The sequence below is a fragment of the Elgaria multicarinata genome, chromosome 3 (assembly GCF_023053635.1).
Source record: "Elgaria multicarinata webbii isolate HBS135686 ecotype San Diego chromosome 3, rElgMul1.1.pri, whole genome shotgun sequence".
NCBI lineage: Eukaryota > Metazoa > Chordata > Lepidosauria > Squamata > Anguidae > Elgaria > Elgaria multicarinata.
In genome coordinates, this window is record NC_086173.1 from 159,837,938 (window position 1) to 159,865,118 (window position 27,181).

Here is a 27,181-nt window from a genome sequence, read left to right on the forward strand (position 1 = left end):
ATATTCAGCTTGCGATCTACAACAACTCCAAGATCCTTCTCGTTTGTAGTATTGCTGAGCCAAGTATCCCCCATCTTGTAACTGTGCAACTGTGCCTTTGGTTTCTATTTCCTAAATGTAGAACTTGGCATTTATCCCTATTAAATTTCATTCTGTTGTTTTCTGTTGTTGACGTCACGCCCTTAGCAATAAGCACTGGAGGCTGGTGGCTTCCTACTTCAGTGGGGCAGTGAATCCACTCTGGATTTCAGTTAGAACCAGTCGGAGCTCTAAAGGAGCTGTCCGACGTGCCGAACCCTATCCTTGGATAGCTCCTTTTGTGCTCAGGCTGGTTCTGTCTGGAAGCCAAAGTGGATTCACTGCCCCCGCACCGAACTAGGAAGCCATCAGCCTCCACCGGCTATAAGGGTTAAAGAGAACCACACGGACCAGCACTCTCTGCTTCCTAGAGAGGCCAGGAAATGTAGAGTGCTGCAAAGAGGAAGACCTCCCTGCCCTGCCCTGCCGTGCATTTGGTGCCTGCATTTTGCCAGGCTTGAGAGGAAAACGCAAAGAGGGGAGGCAGAACGATTCCAGGGGTCTGGAGAGCTGCAAAGAGCGGGTGAGGGGGAAGTGGGGACATTTGTGGCCGGGGCGGGGAGGAGGGGTGAAGGGGGCTGCAGGGGGTGGAGCAGGTCTCTTTTTTAGTGCGCAGTTGGACAGAAAATTGTGACCGCTGCAATGGCTCATCAGTGACCTCCAACCCATCATCAGCACAGACACTTCTCTCTCACAAGCCTTGGGAGGCAGAGAAGTCCTGGCCTACAGGCAACCTCCCAACCTGAAACGGATGCAAACCTAGGGTGACCCTATGAAAAGGAGGACAGGGCTCCTGTATCTTTAACAGTTGTATTGAAAAGGGGATTTCAGCAGGTGTCATTTGTGTATATGGGGAACCTGGTGAAATTCCCCCTTCATCAGAACAGTTAAAGCTGCAGGTGCCCTGCCCTCTTTTAAATCTGGTCACTCTAGTATAGCTCCTGCAGCTTTAACTGTTGTGATGAAGAGGGAGTTTCACCAGGTTCCCCATATATGCAAATGACACCTGCTGAAATTCCCTTTTCTATGCAACTGTTAAAGATGCAGGAGCCCTGTCCTCCTTTTCATAGGGTCACCCTAGGTTTGGGGATGAGGGGAGTTGTAAAGTAAGGAATCTGGAGGGCGCCAAATCTCAAATTAAACTTGTGCCCTCGCTCCAAAGAAGGAGTTACAGTTATTTCTCTATTGCTGCTGATGCTCCTTGCAAGGTTGTTTTGTTATTCTGTAGTGGAATTTATGCTTTTGAATAGCGATCTTAGCGTTATGCTTTGATTGTGTGGGAATTTATGCTTTGATTATTGATCATAGCTGCCTCTGTGTGTGTGTGTGTGTGTGTGTGTGTGTGAGAGAGAGAGAGAGAGAGAGAGAGAGAGGGACTGTGCCACAGGTGTGCAAAAACTCTGTGCTAGGGGAATGAAAGAAATGTGTAGGTTTCACTCCCATCCTCTTCCTTCAGATAAACATTTCTCCCCTTTATGAGTAGTTTTGTCTACTCATAAAGACAAGGAAGGCACAGTGAGATTCATTTTGCAGGGCTTTGGATCTTTCTCTTTTAAAAAGGGAAAGCTGGAAATCAGAAAGATCTTTTATGAGTGGTGTTGTAATTTATATAGCGCTCATCACTATACATGTATATGTTTGTTATTTAAAAGTGGGACCTGCAACAAAATGTCACAGTATATAGTGACCCCGTTCAGACGACATGCTAAACCATGCTGCTTAACCTAGGGTGACCCTATGAAAAGGAGGACAGGGTTCCTGTATCTTTAACAGTTGCATAGAAAAGGGAATTTCAGCAGGTGTCATTTGTATATATGGAGAACCTGGTGAAATTCCCTCTTCCTCACAACAGTTAAAGCTGCAGGAGCTATACTAGAGTGACTGGATTTAAAAGAGGGCAGGGCACCTGCAGTTTTAACTGGTGTGATGAAGAGGAAATTTCACCAGGTTCTCCGTATATACAAATGACAGCTGCTGAAATTCCCTTTTCTATGCAACTGTTAAAATTACAGGAGCCCTGTCCTCCTTTTCATATGGTCACCCTAGTCTGAACCAGGCCATTGTGGTTAGGCTCACTAAGGAAAACTTAACCACAAAAGGGTTAAAAGTGTTGTCTGCAAGTATTCTGCATGTGGTTAGCGTTAATCACAGCTTAACATGGTTAAGCTAACTACAAAGCCCAGAGTGTCCTCTGAACCAGGCCGTAGTTGTGTGTAATGCTATTAGTATATACCAACCTTCCTCAATCTGGTGCCCTTAAGGTATGTTGGACTACCACATCCATCATTCCCTGATGGCACATACATTGAATTTGGAGAATCTAGCAGCCAACCAAGCCTATAACCTCTCTCTCTCTCTCTCTCTCTCTCTCTCTCTTTCTACTCTCTTTCCTTCAGGGAGAAAGAACCCATAGTTTCCCAACTTTTTTTTAGGTAACACATCAAAAAAGAAGAAGGTGGGGGGGAAAGCTCAGATTCTCCCATTTTGTGGCTGAGAGAACCTGAGCTCCCCACACACATCAAAAAGAGTGGGATGTTTTCCTCCGGTTTGTGCTGAGGGATGCGAGTTGGGCAAGGCCAAGACAAAATGGCGGCCCAGCGAGGCGTAGCCCCACCGAGCCTCCAGTTCCGGGTTGCCCTCGAAGAGCAGCGGGGAATAAAAATGGAGGCACTGGACCCGGCCGATGCTCGTGAAATCCAGGTGGTGTGTGTTGGTGAACCGCTGGGATGGGCAGGCCCGACACACGTCAAGCAGGAACCAGAGGAGGTGGGTTGCGATGCCCAAGAGAAGCAGGAGCCATTAAAAGCTGCCCAGTCGCCTCATTCAAGATGGCGGAAACTTCCGCTGACGGGGCCCACACCTTGGGACGAGAGCAAGGCTTTCCCAGCCTCCTTTGAGGGAGTGGCCAATGCCTGCAAATGGCTAACGGCAGGGTGGGAGACACGGCAGACACCTGTCGTCGCAGGGGAAAGCCAACGGGCCTCCGATGAGTCGGGCATTGCCAGGGCGAGGAGGGACTGCAGAGAAGGGAAGGAGGCTGCTGTTCTGAGGAAAGCGGTCAGGACAGAGTCCCAGCGCCGGCGGTTCCGCTGTTTCTGCTACCCGGAGGCCGGGGGCTTGCGTGAAGTCTACGGCCACCTCCGAGAACTCTGCCAACGGTGGCTGAAGCCAGAGAGGCACAGCAAGGAGCAGATCCTGGAGCTGGTCATCCTGGAACAGTTCCTGACCCTGCTACCCCCGGAGACGCAGAGCTGGGTCCGGGAACGGGACCCGGAGACCTGCGGCCATGTCATCGCGCTGGTGGAGGATTTCTTGACGAGGCAGCAGGAGGACGAGCAGTGGGAGCAGGAGGTAACTTGACTGGGTTTCCACCTGAACGTCTTGGGGTTCAAAGGGGAATTGATGAAGGAGAAGTGCTCAGGTCTGCTGATAAACCATTGAGTTTGAGCTGGGTAATGCAGCCTTCCTGCCTAGTATCCAGGTGTTTTGGACTTCAACTCTCATCCGCCCCAGCACGGTTAGTTGTTACAATTGCTGGAAGTGGTAGAGAAGATTGAGGGGAGACATGATAGCACTCTTCAAATACTTAAAAGGTTGTCACACAGAGGAGGGCCAGGATCTCTTCTCGATCCTCCCAGAGTGCAGGACACGGAATAACGGGCTCAAGTTAAAGGAAGCCAGATTCCGGCTGGACATCAGGAAAAACTTCCTGACTGTTAGAGCAGTGCGACGGTGGAATCAGTTACCTAGGGAGGTTGTGGGCTCTCCCACACTAGAGGCATTCAAGAGGCAGCTGGACAACCATCTGTCAAGGATGCTTTAGGGTGGATTCCTGCATTGAGCAGGGGGTTGGACTCGATGGCCTTGTAGGCCCCTTCCAACTCTGCTATTCTATGATTCTATGATTCTATGAAAACATCAGATTGACTTAATAGGCTATTTTATTCTTTTTATCTTGTTATTCATTATCTGTTCTGGAATCTGTCTAGATGTGGACGGTATATAGATGTTGTAAATCTCTACCTATAAAGCTGAAAGTATGTGTGGGGGATGTATGTCCAGAACATCTAAGGTCCTCCTCCAGGTGCCTACTCCAAGAGAGGCTCGGAGTGTGGCAACGAGGGACAGGGCTTTTTCAGTGGTGGCCCCCAGACAATGGAATGATCCCTCTGACGAGGCTCGCCTGGCACCAACGCTGCTATCTTTCCGGCGCCAGGTTAAGACTTTCCTCTTTGCCCAGGCATATGGCGGCACATCTTAATCACCCACATGTATAGTTTTTTTTTAACGGTTTTTAATGCTTTATGTGTGTATGTTCTGTGTTTTAGAATTTTAAATTTTGACTACTTGTTTTTACCTCAATTTTAGAATTTCTGTAAACCGCCCAGAGAGCCCTGGCTATGGGAGCGGTATATAAGTGAAATAAATAAATAAATAAATAATAAATGTTTACCCACTTCCAGATGAGTTAGAAACTTGAAATTTGGCGCACTGATAGATCTAGCTGTACAATGTACCAGAAAAATCGAAAAACATGAAATTTTGGGGTCAAAGTATTTTAAATGAATAAAATAAAATAGAATGGCAGGTTTGTTCAGAAGTTCACCTCCTGCACAATTAGGATCGTGTGAGGGGAAGTGTGGAGACAAAGCTGTCTGTTGTGCCCCCCCCCCCCCGGGTCACATCTTCATTGCCCCCTTCAGACCTCTGTACATTTGGAGCTGACTGTTTTAGGGCAGGCGTGCGTAACCTTAGGCCCTGGGGCCAAATTTGGCCCACCTATTTATTTATTTATTTATTTATTACATTTTTATACCGCCCAATAGCCGAAGCTCTCTGGGCAGTTCACAAAAATTAAAACCATAATAAAACAACCAACAGGTTAAAAGCACAAATACAAAATACAGTATAAAAAGCACAACCAGGATAAAACCACGCAGCAAAATTGATATGATTAAAATGCAGAGTTAGAACAGTAAAATTTAAATTTAAGTTAAAATTAAGTGTTAAAATACTGAGAGAATAAAAAGGTCTTCAGCTGGCGATGAAAGGAGTACAGTGTAGGTGCCAGGCAGACCTCTCTGGGGAGCTCATTCCACAACCAGGGTGCCATAGCGAAGAAGGCCCTCCTCCTAGTAGCCACCTGCCTCACTTCCTTTGGCAGGGGCTCACGGAAAAGGGCCCCTGTAGATGATCTTAAGGTCCGGGCAGGTACATATGGGAGGAGGCGTTCCTTCAAATAACCTGGCCCCAAACCATTTAGGGCTTTAAATGTCAATACCAGCACTTTGAATCGGGCCGGGACCTGGACTGGCAGCCAACGAAGTTGTAAAAGGACTGGTGTAATGTGATCTCGCCGGCCAGTCCCTGTTAGTAAACGGGCTGCCCTGTTTTGTACCAGCTGAAGCTTCCGGACCGTTTTCAAAGGCAGCCCCACGTATAACGCATTGCAGTAATCCAAACGAGAGGTTATCAGAGCATGGATAACTGTAGCTAGGCTATCTCTGTCCAGATAAGGGCGCAGTTGGTATATCAGCCTAAGCTGATAAAAGGTGCTCTTTGCCACTTTGTCTCATGTGACAGTTCTGGATCCAAGAGCACCCCCAAACTACAGACCCGATCCTTTAGGGAGAGTGCGACCCCGTCCAGGACAGGGCAAACATCACCTCGCCGGACAGATGAACCACCCGCTAACAGTACCTCCGTCTTGTCTGGATTGAGTCTCAGTTTGTTAGCCCTCATCCAGTCCATTACCGTGCCCAGGCACTGGTTCAGAACAGCCACTGCCTCACCTGGGTTTGATGAAAAGGAAACGTAGAGCTGGGTATCATCCGCATATTGATAACACCTACATATTGATGACACCTACAGTACCAATCCCTCCCTCCAGGGTTCCCCAACAGGCCCTTCCCCTTCCTTTGGCCCCACCCCCTCCCCCTAAACCTTGAGTGTTTTCCCAGCATTGGTGCCTCCCCCCACCCCAGCATTCTGAGCTACTGCCAGGACCTTACGAGCACATCCCTATGGATTGCTCTTCCCTTAGAAAGGAGCTTATGAGCATCCAATGCCTTGCTGAGCTGCTGCTGGCAGGGCGGAAGGAGCGGCAGAGGCATTTTTCTCCTCTCTGTAATTGGGTTGTGCATTTCTATTCCCACATTTCTATTCCCTTAGGTATGTCTGCGTGAGTATGTCTAGAGAGTGCGGAATGTTGGACTGAGTGGGTGTGGCCGGTGATGCTGTGGAAAGGGGGGAGGAGTCTATATATATATGGGGAGCTGAGTGGTCTGAGGGGTTTGGTTGGTGATTGGGTTTGGAGGGTAGTTGTGTTTAGCTGTGTGATTTCCTGTCAGGAGTTGTGTGAGGAGTGAGTGAAAATACGAGCATAGGGTAGGGTGACCATATTTTGGAAACTTAAAAGGAGGACAACATGGTCGCCATGTTAAAATTATTTTTTAAAAATAATTTTAAAACCTCAAACTTGAAAAAAAAACTAAAACTCAATGGATGGACAGATCTGTTTCAAGCTTGGCATAGCTAAAGTCCTTGTTAAGAGCAATCATGGTGCCAAGTTTCATCTCTTTACCTTTAAAAATAACATTTAATTTTTTAAAAAATCCTCACATTTTAAAAAATTCCTAAAATTCAATGGGTGAACGGATCTGTTTCAAATTTGGTATGGCGAAAGCTCTACCTAAAAGCTATCATGGTGCCAACTTTCATCTCTTTATCTTTAAAAATTACGATTTTAAAAATAATAATTTTAAAACCTTAATTTTAAAAAAATCCATAAAAAATCAACGGATAAACGGAACTGTTTCAAATCTGGTATGACTTAAGCCCTTCCTAAGAGTTACCATCATACCAAGTTTCATGTCTTTATCTTTAAAAATGACGGAGTTATAAGCATTTTTGTTAATTCCCATTAGAACTGCTCTTTGGAGGAAAAATCCCAGATTTCCCCTCCCCCTCCCGGATTTGTCATCAAAAACCCGGTCAAATCCGGGCAAGTCTGGTCATATCGTCACCCTAGCATAGGGACTATGGATTGTTATTATTAGATTGGTTATTACCAGTATTCTTAAGAATTAAGAACAGAATTTGAAGGAACTAAGAACTGTAAACAACAATAAACATTTTCTTTATTTTGCTACCATAAAACCACGCATCAGTTTGGCTGTGTCTCCTGTTCTATTGGTTCATAAATAAACACATTACATAAAACCTTCAGCCTGCTATATTCTCAGAAAAGCCTTTTCCAAATCTCCTTACCTTTTCCCTCTGCTATAAAGGAAAGGTTATACTTTTCTTTTTACCTCTTCTTCCTCAGGTATTTAAGTGGTGGTGCTTAGCCTGAGGGAGGTGTGTGCGTCAAAGCCTTGTGTGTGAGGGGCTGCAGTTGCAGGGTGCCATCACTGAAAAAGCCCTCTCCTCAGTAGCTACCTCCTGCAACTTCTTTGGTGGGGCACCTCAGAAGATGTCCTCAGAAGATGACCTCAGGGACATTTATTTATATATTTATTTATTACATTTTTATACCGCCCAATAGCCGAAGCTCTCTGGGTGGTTCACAAAAATTAAAACCATAATAAAACAACCAACAGGTTAAAAGCACAAATACAAAATACAGTATAAAAAGCACAACCAGGATAAAACCATGCAGCAAAATTAATATAAGATTAAAATACAGAGTTAGAACAGTAAAATTTAAATTTTAGTTAAAATTAAGTGTTAAAATACTGAGAGAATAAAAAGGTCTTCAGCTGGCAACGAAAGGAGTACAGTGTAGGCGCCAGGCGGACCTCTCTGGGGAGCTCATTCCACAACTGGGGTGCCACAGTGGAGAAGGCCCTCCTCCTAGTAGCCACCTGCCTCACTTCCTTTGGCAGGGGCTCACGGAGAAGGGCCCCTGTAGATGATCTTAAAGTCCGGGCAGGTACATATGGGAGGAGGCGTTCCTTCAAATAATCTGGCCCCCAAACCGTTTAGGGCTTTAAATGTCAATACCAGCACTTTGAATCGGGCCCAGACCTGGACAAGGGAGTGGGTGATCCTAAATACAACTGTTTCATCCATTCCGGTTGCCTAGGGTGACCATATGACCGGTTTCACCCGGATTTGTCTGGGTTTTTGATGGCAAATCCGGGAGGGGGAGGAGAAATCCGGATTTTTTTCCAAAGAGCAGCTCTAATGGGAATTAACAAAAATGCTTATAACTCTGTCATTTTTTAAGATAAAGACATGAAACTTGGCACAATGGTAGTTCTTAGGAAGGGCTTTAGTCATACCAAATTTGAAACAGATCCGTTCATTTATTGGTTTTTTAGGAATTTTTTAAAAATCGAGGTTTTAAAATTATTATTTTTAAATCGTCATTTTTAAAGATAAAGAGATGAAACTTTGCACCATGATAGGATTTATGTAGAGCTTTAGCCACACCAAATTTGAAACAAATCCGTTCATCCATTGATTTTTTAGGATTTTTTTTAAAATGAGGTTTTAAAATTATTAATTTTTAAACTGTCATTTTTAAAGATGAAGAGCTGAAAGTTGGCACCATGATAGCTTTTAGGTAGAGCTTTAGCCATACCAAATTTGAAACAGATCTGGGGTCAGTAGCAAACCCTGTTAACAAAAACAGCAGCTTGCAATGAGTGAAGATACAGTCAGAAAAGATATTTGAGGGAAGGGGAGAATGTAACACACAGAGTATAGCAAAAGCTCCAAAGTACAGCAAAACCTACAAAAGTAGGAGTGAGTGAAGTTAATGTCAGATACATTGCATCTCTCACTTGTTCTTTTTTTCAGTGATTTTATCATTAAGATGTTATGTAGAACAGATTTGTCTTAAATGTGTGCTGTAAAATCAGACATGCGACCAAGGCTATGTTCGGGTGGGCACGCCCCCTTGGTACTGGACACGCCCCCTGGGGGGGCGACCATGTTGTCCTCTTTTTTGGTCTCCAAAATATGGTCGCTCTACGGTTGCCCAATTGGTTTTTACTTCGTTCGTTATGTTGCCCGGTAATTTTTCTGAAGCGACTTACATCACAAATGGAAAACTTTTCAGCCCACATCGCTGGCATGTAAGCCCAGCCTTCGCTGCAGTGTCACTCGCCCTGTATCTTTGTCTCAGCTCTGAACGGAACCTTTCTCGTCTTGTTGCAGGACCCGGGGCCCTTTGTGGAGGTGACGGTGGATTCCCCCGAGGGAGAGCAGGTTCAGTCGGACGCCTGGCAGAGGCCAATCCTCAAGGAGATCACGCAGGAGTGGAGCAGAGACGCTGGATCATTGGGTATGCAGCCATAGTTGTTGATGGTTTGATCCTATGCCTGTTTATTCAGAAGTGAGTCCCTTTATAGAATGATGGAATCATAGAATAGCAGAGTTGGAAGGGCCTACAAAGCCATCAAGTCCATTCTAGAGTCTTGCATCCAGTTCTGGGCTCCACAATTCAAGAAGGACACAGACAAGCTGGAGCGTGTTCAAAGGAGAGCAACCAGGATGATCAGGGGTCTGGAAACAAAGCCCTATGAAGAGAGACTGAGAGAACTGGGCATGTTGAGCCTGGAGAAGAGAAGATGGAGAAGAGAAGAGAAGACATGAGAGCACTCTTCAAATACTTAAAAGGTTGTCACACAGAGGAGGGCCAGGATCTCTTCTCGATCCTCCCAGAGAGCAGGACACAGAATAATGGGCTCAAGTTAAAGGAAGCCAGATTCCAGCTGGGCATCAGGAAAAACTTCCTGACTGTTAGAGCTGTACGGCAATGGAATCAGTTGCCTGGTGAGGTTGTGGGCTCTTCCACCCTAGAGGCCTTCAAGAGGCAGCTGGACAACCATCTGTCAGGGATGCTTTAGGGTGGATTCCTGCATTGAGCAGGGGGTTGGACTCGATGGCCTTGTAGGCCCCTTCCAACTCTGCTATTCTATGATTCTATGGTTATGCTATTGATGGGATGTACCACTTTAGGATGCAGATAAGTTGGGGAAGAAGGAAGGATTATATATTTGAATGCTCTCAGTGTAATAAAAAACCTTCCTGCACATACAGACCAGACCGGGCTTCAGTCATTCATACCTTTGTCACCTCCAGGTTTAGATTACTGTAATGTGCTCTCCATGGGGCTGGCCTTGAAGACAGTTCAGAAGCTCCTATTAGTTAGGGTGACCCTATGAAAAGGAGGACAGGGCTCCTGTATCTTTAACAGTTGCATTGAAAAGGAAATTTCAGCAGGTGTCATTTGTATGCATGCAGCACCTGGAGAAATTCCTTCTTCATCCCAACAGTTAAAGCTGCAGGTGCCCTGCCCTCTTTTAAATCTGGTTACACTAGTATAGCTCCTGCAGCTTTAACGGTTGTGATGAAGATGGAATTTCACCAGGTTTCCCATATATACAAATGACATCTACTGAAATTTCTTTTTCTATGCAACTGTTAAAGATACAGGAGCCTTGTCCTCCTTTTCATATGGTCACCCTACTATTAGTGTAAAATTTGGCTGCTGAGGCTATGACTGGAGGCAGAAAAATTAATGGTAGAGCTCCAATTGTTTTATCTTTCCCTTTATTTCTAATGTTCAGGGTGTGAGTGTTGCTACTTCTGTAGCCAAAATGTTACCACTCACGCACAGGGCCTTGGAGAATCTCTGAGAAATCCCAAGGTTTGCAGTAGTATGAAAAAACCATGTTTAAATCTTTATAAACTTTGACGGTTTGAGGGTCACTGTGGCAAAGTAAAAAGGTCAGGTCTTAGAATCCTGGGTTTGTTCTGTTGGGAGGGGGTATCCCTGAGAGGAGTAGTTTCAATTCCTGAGTTAAATTTCGTTTCTTCAGGTTTGAAATGTTACTTTCAGTTTTGGGGGGAAGAAGGGATAAAAGGAGAAAGCTAGCCAGGCAGAGAGCCAGAAAAGATCAGCGCATGAGGAAGGAGAGGAAAGAAGCAGCCTGAAGAAGTCTAGGTGCAGCTTAGGCTAAAAGAATTTTCTCTTTCGCAACTTTTATTTTCTTTTAATGCTTTTGTGTCACTCACCTCTATTGACTAAATACCTTTAATTGTAATTTGCTCATTTTAATATGTTAGTAAACTGTTGTGCTATACCTAAAGAGTCTTGTGTGCCAATCACCCCACGTCCACAGCCTAAACCCCATGTTATTGGGAAGGATAAGGCGTAAGTTACAGGAAGCCAGATTCCGGCTGGACATCAGGAAAAACATCCTGACTGTTAGAGCAGTACGACAATGGAACCAGTTACCTAGGGAGGTTGTGGGCTCTCCCACACTAGAGGCCTTCAAGAGGCAGCTGGACAAGCATCTGTCCAGGATGCTTTAAGGTGGATTCCTGCATTAAGCAGGGGGTTGGACTTGATGGCCTTAGAGACCCTTTCCAACTCTACTATTCTATAATTCTATGAAAAGAAGGAAGATAGAACTCTTAAAGAGGCAAGAGATCCTTAAAGACTTGCTCAGGGGGTCCAGGACATGGAAAGAACCTTGACACAAACATAGAGTGACCATATGACCGGATTTGCTCAAAGAGCAGCTCTAATGGGAATTAACAAAAATGCTTATAACTCTGTCATTTTTTAAGATAAAGACATGAAACTTGGCACGATGGTAGCTCTTAGGAAGGGCTTTAGTCATACCAAATTTGAAACAGATCCGTTCATCCATTTATTTTTTAGGAATTTTTTAAAAATTGAGGTTTTAAAATTATTATTTTTAAAATCGTCATTTTTAAAGATAAAGAGATGAAACTTCGCACCATGATAGGATTTAGGTAGAGCTTTAGCCACACCAAATTTGAAACAGAGCTGTTCATCCATTGATTTTTTAGGAATTTTTTTTAAAATTGAGGTTTTTAAATTATTATTTTTTAAACCATCATTTTTAAAGACAAAGAGCTGAAACTCTTTGACAAGAAACTTGTGGCATTTATACACAAGCTTTAAAAAAAATTGAAATTAAAAAAAGCCAGCCATCCGGACGGCCAGTAGCAAACCCTTGTTAACAACCAAAGCAGCTTGCAATGAGTGAAGACACAGTCAGAAAAGATATTTGAGGGAAGGGGAGACTGTATCACACAAAGCATAGCAAAAGCTTCAAAGTACAGCAAAACCTACAAAAGTAGGAGTGAGTGAAGTTAATTTCAGATACATTGAATCTCTCACTTGTTCTTTATTTCAGTGATTTTAACATTAAGATGTTATGTAGAACAGATTTGTCTTAAATGTGTGCTGTAAAATCAGACATGTGACCAAGGCTATGTTCAGGTGGGCACGCCCCCTTGGTGCTGGACACGCCCCCTTGGGGGCCGACCATGTTGTCCTCCTTTTTGGTTTCCAAAATATGGTCACCCTACACAAACATATTCTTACACTTGGTGGTTGGGGGAAAGGGGGTATGATTGAGAGCTCAGGGGGGCTGGATCTGGCCCCCGGGGCCTGAGGTCCCCCACCCATGCTGTAGCCCCCCCCCCCCATTTTTGCCTTTGGCCTTGTCCACCCCTGGAATGCATCCCGGAAGACCTCCTCCGAAATGGAGTTCGGCTCTGAGGCTGAATTAAGTTCGACGCCCCTGCTCTAGGTTGGGGTTTCCCACTTGCCTTCCATCTTCTCTCCTCTATTCCTGCTTCACCTGTTTCTCGTCTTTTCTTTTCAGGCAGTGCTACTGCGTCTGAGAACGAGGAAGAGGGTGGGCAGCGGGAAACTTTGGAGCCGGTGGATTCCTGCAGGCCGTTCGCGGGGGAACCCCAAGGGTGCCTCCTGCCCAGATGCGAAAGCTTTGAGGAAGGCTGTAGATCGAAAAGGCCGCAGGAACAGCCACCGGGGACGCCGTGGGCCAGACCCACGGAAGCCTCCGGGCCCGTTACGCAAGCGGCGCTCCACGGGAGGGCGATCAAACACCTGTGCCCGGAATGCGGGCGCAACTTCCAGCACAAATCGACTTTGATCCGGCACCAGAAGATGCACACGGGCGAGAAGCCCCACGCGTGCCTGGAATGCGGCAAGACTTTCCGCCGGAGGGACAAGCTGATCCGGCACCAGCGGATCCACACGGGGCAGAAGCCCCACGCGTGCCCCGAGTGCGGGAAGAGCTTCCGCGAGAGAGGCAAGCTGATCAACCACCAGCGGATCCATACGGGCGAGAAGCCCTACACTTGCCCCGCGTGCGAGAAGGCCTACCGGTGGAAAGAGGAGTTCGTGAAGCACCTGAGGATCCACACGGGCGAGCGGCCTTACGCCTGCCTCCAGTGCGGCAAAACCTTCATCACCAAAGCCCACCTGGTCTCCCACCAGCGGATCCATACCGGGGAGAAGCCCTACGAATGCCCGGAGTGCCGGAGGCGGTTCTGCAGCAAGCAGAGCCTGACCAAGCACCAGCGCGTCCACGCCGGCGAGCGATCCTACGAGTGCCAGGACTGCGGGAGGATCTTCCACTACATCTCAAACTTCACCAAACACCAGAGAATCCACAGGAGCGACGGCATCCTCTAGAGAAGGCGCAATTTGGACGGTGGCTTTTTTTGCGAGACGTTTCGATACTTCCTTGGCGGCGGCGCGTGCTATATCTGGCCAGCCTCGTGCTGGATTTTGGGGGAAGGAACCGTAGCTCAGTGTTCGGGCGCATGCTTTACGGGCAGAAGGACCCAGGTTCAAGCACCCGCATCTCCAACTAAAAACAGTGTCTGCTGTGCAGGTGATCGGACTGCTTCCTCTTAGATGCTCGAGAGCCGCTGCTGGGCTAGAGGAATAAAGGATCCGGACAAATACCCAAATCCGTATTAATGTAATCCCTTTTAAAATGTGCAAGCTTTCAAGTCCTGCAGGTCTCTTCATCAGGCAGGATTGTTACAAAAAGCAGATTTGGCGGGGGGAATGGGAAGAAACCCCTCTCCCCGAACTGATGGTGAAGCCACAGTGTCTGTGTGTTCTGAGCCCCAAGATTGTGGGGTTGCAGGAGTCGGCGGTCATTCAAATGAGGCTCTAGCAGGTCATGTGATGCTTCCAAGGTTGGACTTGGAGCTGCTCCTAGGGAACAAGAGGGGAGGAAAGCTTGGATTCCCCATTTCTGAAAGTATAAAATCTAGCTGTTACTCCAGATGTGCTTCCATCCTGAGTGAAGCACACGGACACCTCCTTTCTCAGTGGATCAGAGATCAACTTCGTTAGGGTGACCCTATGGAAAGGAGGACCGGGCTCCTGTATCTTTAATAGTTGCATAGAAAAGGGAATTTCAGCAGGTGTCATTTGTATATATGGGAACCTGGTGAAATTCCCTCTTCATCACAGCAGTTAAAGGTGCAGGAGCTATACTAGAGTCACCCTGGGGGAGTCTACACACTGTTCCGAAGGCGCCCCGAAGCCACTTGAGGGTGCCCCAAAAACGCTCATGTAGTATGTACCTTAATCGTCCCCAGAAGAGGAGGAGGAGGAGGCGTGCTTCGGCAGCGCAGACTGTGGGCGGGCTGCTCCAGGCTCTGTTTCCCTTTAGCCAGCAGGCCTTGCGAGAGCTCCCAGCAGCGGGGCTGGGTCGTGGGAGGGAAGAGAGCGGACGGGCGAGGAAAGGGGAGGGCGCCTCCCACGCCCCTGGGACCGCGCAGGGGCCACCGCCGCCCCCCCTTTCCTCGCCCTTCGGAACGCCGAAGCACGCCTCCTCCTCCGCCTCTTCTGGGGACGATTAAGGTACATAGTACACGAGCGTTTTCGGGGCGCCCTCAAGTGGTTTCGGGGCACCTTCGGAACGGTGTGTAGACTCCCCCCAAATTTTAAAGAGGGCAGGGCACCTGCAGCTTTAACTGTTGTGATGAAGAGGGAATTTCACCAGGTTCCCCATATATACAAATGACACCTGCTGAAATTCCCTTTTTAATACAACTATTTATTTATTTATTTATTTATTTATTACATTTCTATGCCGCCCAATAGCCGAAGCTCTCTGGGTGGTTCACAAAAAAGATACAGGAGCCCTGCCTTCCTTTTCATATGGTCACCCTAATATTATCCAAGGGCTCAATCCCATGCATGTTTAGGCAGGAAAATGTCCTAAAACTCCCAGCATTCCCCAGTGAGAACAAAGTCCTACAACTCCCAGCATTCCCCAGCCAGCCATGTTGGCTAGGGAATGCTGGGAATTGGACTTTTTTTTTCTCTGTTGAACCATGCATATTACTATTGTTATTATTATTATTTATTTATATAGCACCATCAGTGTACATGGTGCTGTACAGAGTAAAACAATAAATAGCAAGACCCTGCCGCATAGGCTTACATTCTAATAAAATCATAATAAAACAATAAGAAGGGGAAGAGAATGCACCAAACAGGCACAGGGTAGAGTAAAACTAACAGTTTAAAAGTCAGATCGAAATCTCCAGCCCTATGCTGGAGATAATTTTAGATGTTGTACCACGTTTAAAATAGTCAAGTGATGCCAAACTGGGCAGTTTTAGCTAGACGTTAGAAGGAATGAAACCTTGGAGAATAAAGCCCCAGATCCTGGTGTTACAAAATCCTCTTCCTCCAGTGAAGTACGGCGACCATACGGAAAAGAGGAGAGGGCTCCTGTATCTTTAACAATTGTATTGAAAGGGGAATTTCAGCAGGTGTCTTTTGTGTGCATGCAGCACCTGGTGAAATTCCCTCTTCATCACCACAGTTAAAGATGCAGGAGCCCTGCCCTCTTTTGTATCTGGTCAATAGATTGGTCTTAGGGTGACCATATGGAAAGGAGGACAGGGCTCCTGTATCTTTAACAGTTGCATAGAAAAGGGGATTTCAGCAGGTGTCATTTGTAGGCATGCAGCACCTGGTGAAATTCCCTCTTCATCACCACAGTTAAAGATGCAGGAGCCCTGCCCTCTTTTGTATCTGGTCAATAGCCTACACCAAGCAGGATATTGCACTATGATAGGGTGACCCTATGGAAAGGAGGACAGGGGCCCTATATCTTAAACAGTTGCATTGAAAAGGGAATTTCAGCAGATGTCATTTATATACATGGAGAGCCTGGTGAAATTCCCTCTTCATCACAACAGGAGCTATACTAGAGTGACCAGATTTAAAAGAGGGCAGGGCTCCTGCAGCAGTAACTGTTGTGATAAAGAGAGAATTTCACCAGGTTCTCCATATATACAAATGACACCTGCTGAAATTCCCTTTTCAATACAACTGTTAAAGATACAGGAGCCCTGTCCTCCTTTCCATAGGGTCACCCTAAATGAAGGGTCCCACTGCTAGCAATGGCAACATTTGATATTCCAAGTCACAAAAGCGCAGAAAAGGACAACTAAAATGATGAAGGGGGCTGGAGCATCTCTCTTATGAGGAAAGGTTACATCAACTGGGGCTGTTTAGCTTGGAAAAAAGGAGGCTGAGGAGAGACCTGATAGAGGTGTACAAAATTATGCATGGTGTGGAAAAAGTGGATATGGAGGCATTTTTCTCTATCTCCCATAATGCTAGAACCCCAAGGGGTTCATCCCATGAAGCTGATTGGTGGGAGATTCAGGACAGATCAAAGGAAGGACTTCTTCACACAGCGCAGAGTTAACCGATGGAATTTGCTACAAGATGCAGTGATGGCCACCAATTTGGATGGCTTTAAAAGGGGGTTGGATAAATTCCTGGAGGCGAAGGCTATCCATGGCTGCTAGCCCTGATAATTGTGTGCTATCTCCAGTGTCAGAGGCAGGAGGCCTATGTACACCAGTTGCTGGGGAACATGGGTGGGAGGGTTCACTCCTGTTCTGCTTGTGGGTTTCCCCATAGGCAGCGGGTTGGCCACTGGGTGTGAACAGAATGCTGGACCCTTGATCTGATCCATCAGGGCTCTTCTTCTGTCCTTAACTGTGTATAATGCTGGAATCTATTGGTCATTTTCCTCCCTTCCCTTTCTTTTAAAACATGTATGTTTTGAATATTTGCATAAAGCTGTACAGCTATACCTCTCTCTTCTCTCCCCTCCCACCCCTCATCCCCAGTGGTGCTCAATGGTCTCTTTGTAGGGCTTCTAGTACAAGGCAGGGTCAGGAAACCAGGGGACAAGGCAGAAGAAGCTGGTGAGACATGAGCTGGGCATATTTAGCCTGGAGAAGAGAAGACTGAGGGGAGACATGAGAGCACTGTTCAAATATTTAAAAGGTTGTCACACAGAGGAGGGCCAGGATCTCTTCTCGATCCTCCCAGAGTGCAGGACACGGAATAACGGGCTCAAGTTAAAAGAAGCCAGATTCCAGCTGGACATCAGGAAAAACTTCCTGACTGTTAGAGCAGTACGACAATGGAATCAGTTACCTAAGGAGGTTGTGGGCTCTCCCACACTAGAGGCCTTCAAGAGGCAGCTGACAACCACCTGTCAGGGATGCTTTAGGGTGGATTCCTGCATTGAGCAGGGGGGTGGACTCGATGGCCTTGTAGGCCCCTTCCAACTCTGCTATTCTTTGATTCTATGAGACGTCGTTTCCAGCAACTAGCAAGGTCGGACTGTAGGCTGCTTAACCACAAAGTCTGCTAGGCCCCACCTGGGCTGTCCATTCGAGGTCTCTGGCCAGAGCTCTACTCAAGAGGAGACACTTTCTCCTGAGGAGACCTTCTTTGCACGCAAGCACTCCTTACAAGAGGCCGACTGGCTTGTGGCTTGAGGCAATGACGCTCCTGAGGGTCGAGGCTTCCTCAGAGCACCCTTCTTATGACACGGAAGGACCAGCAGCTGTCTCCCCCGAAGGCCCAGGCTCCTCCTGGCCTGGTGCCAGCGATGGATCTAGTGTGCCCAGGGTCATCCCATGAAGCCGGCGGGTGGGAGATTCAGGACAGATCAAAGGAAGGACTTCTTCACACAGCGCAAAGTTAAACTATGGAACTCACTACCACAGGGTGTAGTGACGGCCACCAATTTGGATGGCTTTAAAAGAGGGGTGGATACATTCCTGGAATAGAAGGTTATCAATGGCTACTAGCCCTGATGGTTGTGTGCTAACTCCAGTATCAGAGGGAGTAAGCCTGTGTGCACCAGTTGCTGGGGAACATGGGTGGGAGGGTGCTGTTGCACCATGTCCTGCTTTGTTTGTCCCTGGTCGACAGCTGGTTGGCCACTGTGTGAACAGAGTGCTGGACTAGACGGAGCCTCGGTCCGATCCAGAAGGGCTCTTCTTACGTTTCTGGGGGCTCTGGTTCGTCCTCTGAAGAGGGGACTCATCCCTCTCTCTCTCCGCCTAACCTACCTCAAAGGGTTGTTGTGAGGATTAAATGGGAACCATAGACCCTTCTCGGAGTTCCTTGGAGGCAGTGCGGGGTTACGTTTTGCCAAGTGGGATTTGTGCTGACATGTTGCAGAGTGGAGTGATCTTGTTCAGGGTTTCAGCCAGCCAGGACGCTCCATTCTTTCCAACACCCTCCCCTTGCTCCTATGGAGATAGTCGATAGCCTCCAGGATCAGGGGCTATCCAATGCAGGGTGAGTGGAGCACAGAGGCGGTTGTCACCTCTGTCCTCTGGGAGCCCTGCATTTTCAGCTCGATGGGCGATTTCATGCGGTGCATAGGAAGCTGTATAAAGCAGCCTCTGTGTTCGCTTCTCTGCCCCAAGGACCCTCTGCCTTCTCCGTGCTCCGTTTCAGAGCGTGAAGACATAGCTGGCACAGCGAGAACCGCACTGGCTGCAAAGTGGCAGGGAGCACGGTTTCTGGGAAGCGAGGTCAGAGCCCTGTTTCTGACCTCGGTTCCCAGAAACTGAAAGATCCTATGTCTGTCTAGGCAGTGGCTAGTGGCCATAGGGTTGCACCCTCAAAGGTTAAAACTAACACCTTGCACCGAGGCTAGAAAACAATTGGCAACCAGTCCAGTACATGTCTTTCAGTACTGGAGTGAGACGATCCAATTTCTTATGCGCATAGTTAAATTATGGAACTCACTACCACAAGATGTAATGATGGCCACAAATTTGGATGGCTTTAAAAGGGGGGTGGATAAATCCCTGGAGGAGAAGGCAATCAATGGCTACTAGCCCTGATGGTTGTGTGCTATCTCCAGTATCCGAGGCAGTAAGCCTGTGTGCACCAGTTGCTGGGGAACATGGGTGGGAGGGTGCTGTTGCACTATGTCCTGCTTGTTCATCCCTGGCCGATGGCTGGTTGGCCACTGTGTGAACGGAGTGCTGGACTAGATGGACCCTTGGTCTGATCCAGCATGACACTTCTTACGTTCTTACAGTTACTTACCTGATTCCCTAAGCCAGGATTGAGAGATATACATCCTTGCCCTGAAAACTAGCAATGCTCAATAAATGAAGCTTATTGCATCCAATCTTTACCTAAGCATAGTGCCTTTATGGAGATGCTGGAAGGTGAGTGCTTCAACCTGCCCCTCCCAGGGGGAGCACAGACAGTAGACTGGACATCACGAAAAACTTTCTGACTGTTAGAGCAGTATGATAATGGAACCAGTTACCTATGGAGGTTGTGGGCTCTCCCACACTAGAAGCCTTCAAGAGGCAGCTGGACAACCATCTGTCAAGTATGCTGTAGGGTGGATTCCTTCATTGAGCAGGGGGTTGGACTCAATGGCCTTTTAGGCCCCTTCCAACTCTACTATTCCATGTTTCTATGATTCTACTAATATATTTCTTTGACAAGCTTTTTGTAGTACAGAAAGATGGACATATAATTTCCTTAAATTTTAGCTTTTTAAACTAGGCCTTAACTCTTGGCCTAAAATATGAGCCAGTTATAACAAGCACCTGTCAATTTTTTATTATACAATTATAAATAAGACTTTAAAAAATCTTAAATTATAATGGTTTTAAAAATCAAATCTATAACCTGGACAAATTATGGGATGACTGAAAATGATTGATTGCAAAGAAAAAGGTGATCCTGTTGTTTAATATTTCTTGTCAAATCAACTGACTACCATTTCTCCAACAGTCATGTGGATTCTCTGATGAACTGTAAGGTCTGAGCTCCAGTTGAAGCTTTTCCCACATTCAGAACATTTGTATGGTTTCTCGGTCAGATGCGTCCTCTCATGCACCATGAGCTCAGTGTTGTTATTAAATCTCTTCCCACAATCTGGGCATTTGTACGGTTTCTCCGTGAGGTGCATTCTCTCATGAACGGTAAGGTTTGAGTTGTTGCTGAACCTCTTCCCGCATTCTGAGCATTTATAGGGCTTCTCTCCTGTGTGGATTCTCTCATGGGTAATGAGATACGAGCTGTCGCTGAAGCCTTTCCCGCAGCGTGGGCATTTGTAGGGTTTTTCTCCCGTGTGGATTCTCTGGTGCCTTACCAGGTGCGAACTCCGGCAAAAGCTTTTCCCGCAGTCGGAGCACTTGTAAGGTCGCTCCCCAGTGTGGATTTTCTGGTGTCTGATAAGGTCTGAGCTAACCCGGAAACTTTTCCCACACTCCAAGCATAGATACGGTTTCTCTCCCGTGTGGATTCTCTGATGATTAACAACAGAGGAACTCTGACTGAAACACTTCCCACAGTCTGGGCATTTATAGGGTTTCTCTCCCGTGCTCATTCTTTCCTCTGCGGCTCTGTTGTCAGAGACCGGACTTAAACTTTTCTCTTGCTCAGGCTGTGTCTTTTGTCTATCCCCTTCGTGGATTCTCTGTTGGCAGGCACCTAGAGTTTCCTCCGATTCATCCGTTCGTTCATCTGCAGGACTCCCGTGCTCCTTGGCCAATCTCCACTCATTCTCAGAGGCTTCTCCCTGCTTGGGACTCTGGGAAATTCTCTTTTGTCTCTTTCCCAGAGAAGCTCCATCTGGTTCGATTTCTGAAAAGCCTCGGAGCTGATGCATTCTCTCCTCGTTCTCGAGCTGCCACCCGTCATCACCTAATGGGAACAAAAAAACAGAAACCATAGAGTAGGAGTTTGCATGGAAAATGTACTGGACCACTTGAGACGGCAGGTGGTGGTGGGGGTTCACACGATCAAGAGCGCAATCCGAAGCATGTTTAGACAGAAAAAAGTCCTACGATTCCCAGCATTCCCTAGCCAGCCATGTTAGCTAGGGGATGCTGGGAACTTTAAGAAGAGCCCTGCTGGATCAGACCAAGGGTCCATCTAGTCCAGCACTCTGTTCACACAGGGGCCAACCAGCTGTCGACCAGGGACCCACAAGCAGGACACGGGTGCAACAGTACCCTCTCACCCATGTTCCCCAGCAACTGCTGCATCTAGGCTTACTGCCTCTAATAGAATCATAGAATAGCAGAGTTGGAAGGGGCCTACAAGGCCATCGAGTCCAACCCCCTGCTCAATGCAGGAATCCACCCTAAAGCATCCCTGACAGATGGTTGTCCGGCTGCCCCTCGAAGGCCTCTAGTGTGGGAGAGCCCACAACCTCCCTAGGTAACTGATTCCATTGTCGTACTGCTCTAACAGTCAGGAAGTTTTTCTTGATGTCTTCCTTTAAAGGAATCTGGCTTCCTTTAACTTGAGCCCGCTATTCCGTGTCCTGCACTCTGGGAAGAACCGAGAAGAGATCCTGGCCCTCCTCTGGGTGACAACCTTTCAAGAACTTCTTTTCTCCAGGCTAAACATGCCCAGTTCTTTCAGTCTCTCTTCATAGGGCTTTGTTTCCAGACCCCTGATCATCCTGGTTGCCCTCCTCTGGAGGTACCATAGAGTGGTCGGGACTAGTAGCCATCGATAGCCTTCTCCCCCAGGAATTTAACCAACCCCCTTGAAAAGACATCCAAAACGGTGGCCATCATCACATCTTGTGGTAGTGAGTTCCATAGTTTAACTCTGCGCTTTGGCAAGAAGTCTTTCCTTTGATCTGTTCTGAATCTTCACAATCTTACCCTGCGAGCTGCTCTCCCGCTTGGCCCCACCACGAAAGCGCCCCAGCCCAGCGTTCGACGGAAGCCGCTCGGCCTCGGAGGGATTCACAGACGTGTTTTCTAAAGGTCGCAGGATCTGAAAAACGCAGGCAAAGAATGACCAGGCTAAGATCTTTAGTACAGCTTTGCTGGAACACCAAAGGTCTCCTTTGGGTCTGGGGGTGGAAAACCTCAAAACCTGGAGATCAAATCCAGTTCGCCTGGAGGCCAAATCTCAAATAGCCATGCCCTCTTACCTTGGCCCTGGCCTTTCCCTCGGCCACCAATGGTCCGGTAGTTTCCGGCTTTTGTGCAGCGTTTTCCGCCCATCGAAAAGGTTGAAATGCCTGCGACCCTCTTCCCGCGAAGTAGGGGCTCTAAGCTACGGCCCCCTTCCTCTGCTTGTTCCTCTTTGCTTGTCCTGGGAGTTGTAGGACTTTTTTCCTGTCTAAACATGCATAGGATTGCACCCTTATAGTATATCATGGCAGCCCGGCTCCTGGCACCGCTGCCGCCCTGCTTCTGCTGGCTGGCTAGGCGGGTGGCCAAGCAGGAAGGGAGAGGCGGTGGGGGGCTTTTGGGTGGGAGGGTGGCACACTCTGCCACTCTTCCTGTTTTGCGCCGCCTGATGCGGCCACATCAACCTGCCTCATTATAGGGCCGGCCCAGGCTTGTGAGATAGCTAGAGTAAAACGGCTGAAGGAAAAGCTCCCTGTCTCTTGAAAGATTGGATAAGGGATATAGCATATACAACTATAAGTGTGGCAACCCATAGGGCACAACTCATCCATTTCTGCTGTCCTGTAAGTTGGGTTGAAAGTTCATGGCTCGGTTCACACAACACTTTTCTCTACTCAGTGGGAAAACTCCACAAAATGGTGGCATTGGTAGGGGGTACTCTCCACACAACACGTTCCAACTCCACCATTGCGTGGGTGTGGCCTCCTCCTCCTCCTCCTCCCTCTCTCCTCCCTCAGTCCTCCTGATGGTTTCCCATCAGCCATTGCTGCAAAAAAACCAATCCCAGCGGCTCTCCTAGAGCAGCACTCCCTCCTTTCACTGCTCCTGCCAGGGAACTCTATAAGTTCTCCCTTGAAGAACTCTATGGGTTCTCCCTTGAAGCTGCTCCGGAAGCTGGAGCTAGTGCAGAATGCTGCAGCTCGGCTGTTGTCCGGAGCTGCCCCTTTCCAGCATGTAACTCCTCTGCTGAGGGAACTGCACTGGCTGCCTATTCGCTACCGGGCCAGGTTGAAGGTTCTTGTACTTGTGTACAAAGCCCTAAACAACTTGGGATCAGGATACCTGAGAGATCGCCTTCTCCCTTACCAACCTGCCCGGTCCCTGAGGTCCTCCGAGGGCCTGCTCCTGGTGGTTCCACATAGACCCATCCTCCGATTGGAGTCCACCAGGGGAAGAGCCTTCAGCGTGGTGGCCCCCCTCCTGTGGAATCTCCTGCCTCTGGAGGTCAGGCAGGCTCCGACCTTGTACTCCTTTCGGCGCCTCCTGAAAACATCTTTATTCCAAGAAGCCTTTCTTTAACACGCAGCCTTGGATTTCTGATTTTTGCTTCTTTTTAAATTTTGTTTTAACTGTTTTATTCTGTTTTTATTTTCATTTTACCTTGTACACCGCTCTGAAATTTTTCAATGGGGAGCGGTATATAAATATTCTAAATAAATAATAAATAAATAAACTATGGCCACTGGGAAACTTCACTCCATTCGAAACTCCATGGAGCCCTCCAGACAACACGCAACACAACGGTTGTGCAGGAACTCTCCTCTGCACAGCGTGGAGATTCAGGGTGGAGTGTTTTCCCCCCCAAAAAAACCCTCCACCGTGGGGTGGAGTTTTCCCTCCAGACAACCCTTTTCTCAACAGTGGTGTAACAACTCCACAGTGAACACTTTTCTCAACGGTGGTGTAACAACTCCACAGTGAACACTTTTCTCAACGGTGGTGGAGTTGTTACACCACCGTTGAGAAAAGGGTTGTGTGAACTGAGCCAACGACTGGCCAAAGTTTTGTTCAGTTTGTTCGTTAAATTTGTGCCTCACCTTTCCAAAAAATGATGCTCAAGGCGGATCAAACATGGAACACAAAATCAGATGCAGAACAACTATCGAAACATGGGGGAAAAGGATATGCGATGCATCAATAATGATCGAAAAAAGTGATGAAGACAGGCAGTTGAAGAAACTGGCATTTCTAGTGTCCACAATAATCACCTATTATTATTATTATTATTTATTTATTTATTTATTTATTTATTTATTTATATAGCACCATCAATGTACATGGTGCTGTACAGAGTAAAACAAGAGACCAGTCCTCATGAGATTACCCAACCAGCTTCATGGCTGAATGAGGATTTGAACCTAGATCTCCTTGGTCCTAGACCAAGTCTGTAACCCAGCCTTCGCCAACTTGGTACCCTTCAGATATTTTGGACTGCAATTCCCATCAGCCCCAACCAACATGGTCAGTGGTCAGAGCTGATGGAAGTTATCATCCAAAACATCCGGAAGCCGTGATGCCGCTCAGGTGTTTCTGCCTCTGAGCTATGAGGATTCCTTTCTTGCCATGCCCTGGAGATCCCTCTCACCTGTTCTTGCTGACTTTCCACATCTTGCTGCCCCTGCAGAAATTGCTCCGCCAGGGACACTGCCTGGATGCAGGTCTCCGGGCCACTTTCCGTGACCCAGTTCTGCATCTCCGGGGGCAGGACAGCTAGGAACTGCTCTAGGATCACCAGATCCAGGATCTGCTCCTTGGTGCATCTCTCGGGCTTCAGCCACCGGTGGCAAAGTTCCCGGAGCTGCCGGCAAACTTCTCGGGGTCCTTCAGCTGCCTGGTAAATGAGCTGCCTGAAGCGCTGGCATGCCGGATCAGAGCTGGTGGCCGCCATCACCTCCTCCTCCTCCTCGAGGATTTCTTCCTTCACTTCCCCAGAATCCTCCTGGTCTCTAACATCCAGGCTGGAACAGGCTTGTGACACATCTCCGCCACGGCCTGATTGCACTTGGTTGTCCCAGGCTCCTTTAGACCACTGGTTGGAGTCAGCCACTTCTGGAAAAGTCTTTGGATCGTCTATCGGAGCAGGGAACGGCAGTGGAGGAAACCCCCACCCCAAGTGAGGAGACTGTATGACCTTGAGGAACTCCTGCCATTGCGTTTCCCAGCACTGACTCAGGCCCTCGCCTGGTTCCTTTTTAACTTCCTGCGGTGCCGCCCATTTCAGGACCTGCCTCACGCTCCCTGTCTCAGCAACAAGAGGAGTACTCCGGGACAGTGCCCCTATTTCGGGGACAAACAGGGCTGGCTCTTCGGTCTTCGTCCTCCGCTGCACACTCGGGTCGAGGGCAGCCTGGGAATGATAAGCCAGGCCTGCCCCTGCCCTCTCTGCGGCAGCCATTTTGTGCAGCTGTTCGGCAGCCATGTTGTCTCCTCCGAGGATACCCCACAGGCCCACACAAAAGCGAGGAACAACGTCAGCCTCCCATTGAGACCTTTAGACGAAATTGGGCCGATAGAGAACAGACGGAAATGTGGAGGAGTTTTTTGTGAACCACCCAGAGAGCTTCGGCTATTGGGCGGTATAAAAATGTAATAAATAAATAAATAAATAAAATTAAAATGCACCGTAAACCAATGGTGAAGGAGTAGACAAACTCCAGTGCTCAGGGCCGAAAGGAAATTTATTAAGCTCTACGCGTTTCGGAGGGAATACCTCCTTCTTCAGGAGCTGTAAAACAAACAAATTAATCATAAGAGTAGTATCTTGTGGACAACACCTACATTCTTTTCTCTTTTTTTTTTGCAAAGTTTTAAAGGGCTTTTCAACATAAGAATACTACATTTTCTTAAACAATTTTAAAAAGAATTTTTAAATAATAATCTAGGGTGACCATATGAAAAGGAGGACAGTGCTCCTATATCTTTAACAGATGCATAGAAAAGAGAATTTCAGCAGGTGTCATTTGTATATATGGGGAACCTGGTGAAATTCCCTCTTCATCACAACAGTTAAAGCTGCAGGTGCCCTGCCCTCTTTTAAATCTGGTCACTCTAGTATAGCTCCTGCAGCTTTAACTGCTGTGATGAAGAGGGAATTTCACCAGGTTCTCCATATATACAAATGACACCTGCTGAAATTCCCTTGTTATACAACTGTTAGACACAGGAGCCCTGTCCTCCTTTTCATATGGTCACTGTAAATAATAATAAATTCCCACTGAGAGAAAAACAAATTGAAAAAAAATCAAAGTGAGAAGCAGATAAGAATCACTTTTTTAAAAAAATAAATAAATTAGTTGCCATGCTTGTTACAGAACTGATAAATCAGCCTTCCTCAACCTGTTGCCTTGTTTTGGACTACAACTCCCATATTTCCTCACCACTAGGGTGACCATATGAAAAGGAGGACAGGGCTCCTGTATCTTTAACAGTTATATTGAAAAGGGATGTTCAGCAGGTGTCATTTGTATATATGGAGAACCTGGTGAAATTTCCTCTTCATCTCAACAGTTAAAGCTGCAGGTGCCCTGATCTCTTTTAAATCTGGTCACTCTAGTATAGCTTTAACTGTGGTGATGAAGAGGGAATTTCACCAGGTTCTCCATATGTACAAATGACACCTGCTGAAATTCCCTTTTCTATGCAACTGTTAGATACAGGAGCCCTGTCCTCCTTTTCATATGGTCACCCTACTGGCCCCTACATTGTGCTCTTCTTGGCTAGGGTGACCATATGAAAAGGAGGACAGAAAAAAGTCCTACAACTCCCAGCTTGGCTGGCTGGGGAATGCTGGGAGGAGTTGTAGGACTTTTCCTAGGGTGACCCTACGGAAAGGAGGACAAGGCTCCTGTATCTTTAACAGTTGTATTGAAAAGGGAATTTCTGCATGTGTCATTTGTAGGCATGCAGCACCTGGTGAAATTCCCTCTTCATCCCAACAGTGAAAGCTGCAGGAGCCCTGCCCTCTTTTGTACTGGTCAAGAGGGCAGGTCTCCTGCGGAGTTAACTGTTGTGATGAAGAAATTTCACCAGGTGCTGCGTGCATAAAAATGACACCTGCTGAAATGCCCTTTTCCATTCAACTGTTAAAGATACAGGAGCCCTGTCCTCCTTTCCATGGGGTCACTCTAAGTGTGGCATTGTGATTATGAAGGCTGAAGGGTCGTCGTCATCATCCTCATCCTCATCTTGCTCTCTTTCCTGCCACCGTCTCTTCTACCTTCCGCCTGCTCTGTCTCCTGCAACCAGCAGTGGCCCTTCTCAT

The 27,181-nt window shown here is 47.4% G+C and overlaps 1 protein-coding gene across 1 annotated transcript in view; it reads left to right on the forward strand.

Annotated features, from left to right (window-relative positions):
* The first annotated feature begins 2,664 nt into the window (after positions 1-2,664).
* LOC134395665 (uncharacterized) overlaps positions 2,665-27,181 on the forward strand; it is a 37,599-nt gene continuing 13,082 nt past the window's right edge. Inside the window, exons 1-5 of the mRNA XM_063121827.1 lie at positions 2,665-3,429; positions 9,244-9,370; positions 12,735-13,567; positions 24,695-24,754; positions 25,142-25,390. Coding sequence (XP_062977897.1) covers positions 2,665-3,429; positions 9,244-9,370; positions 12,735-13,567; positions 24,695-24,754; positions 25,142-25,390 — 2,034 coding nt within the window. The remainder of the gene's footprint in view (positions 3,430-9,243; positions 9,371-12,734; positions 13,568-24,694; positions 24,755-25,141; positions 25,391-27,181) is intronic.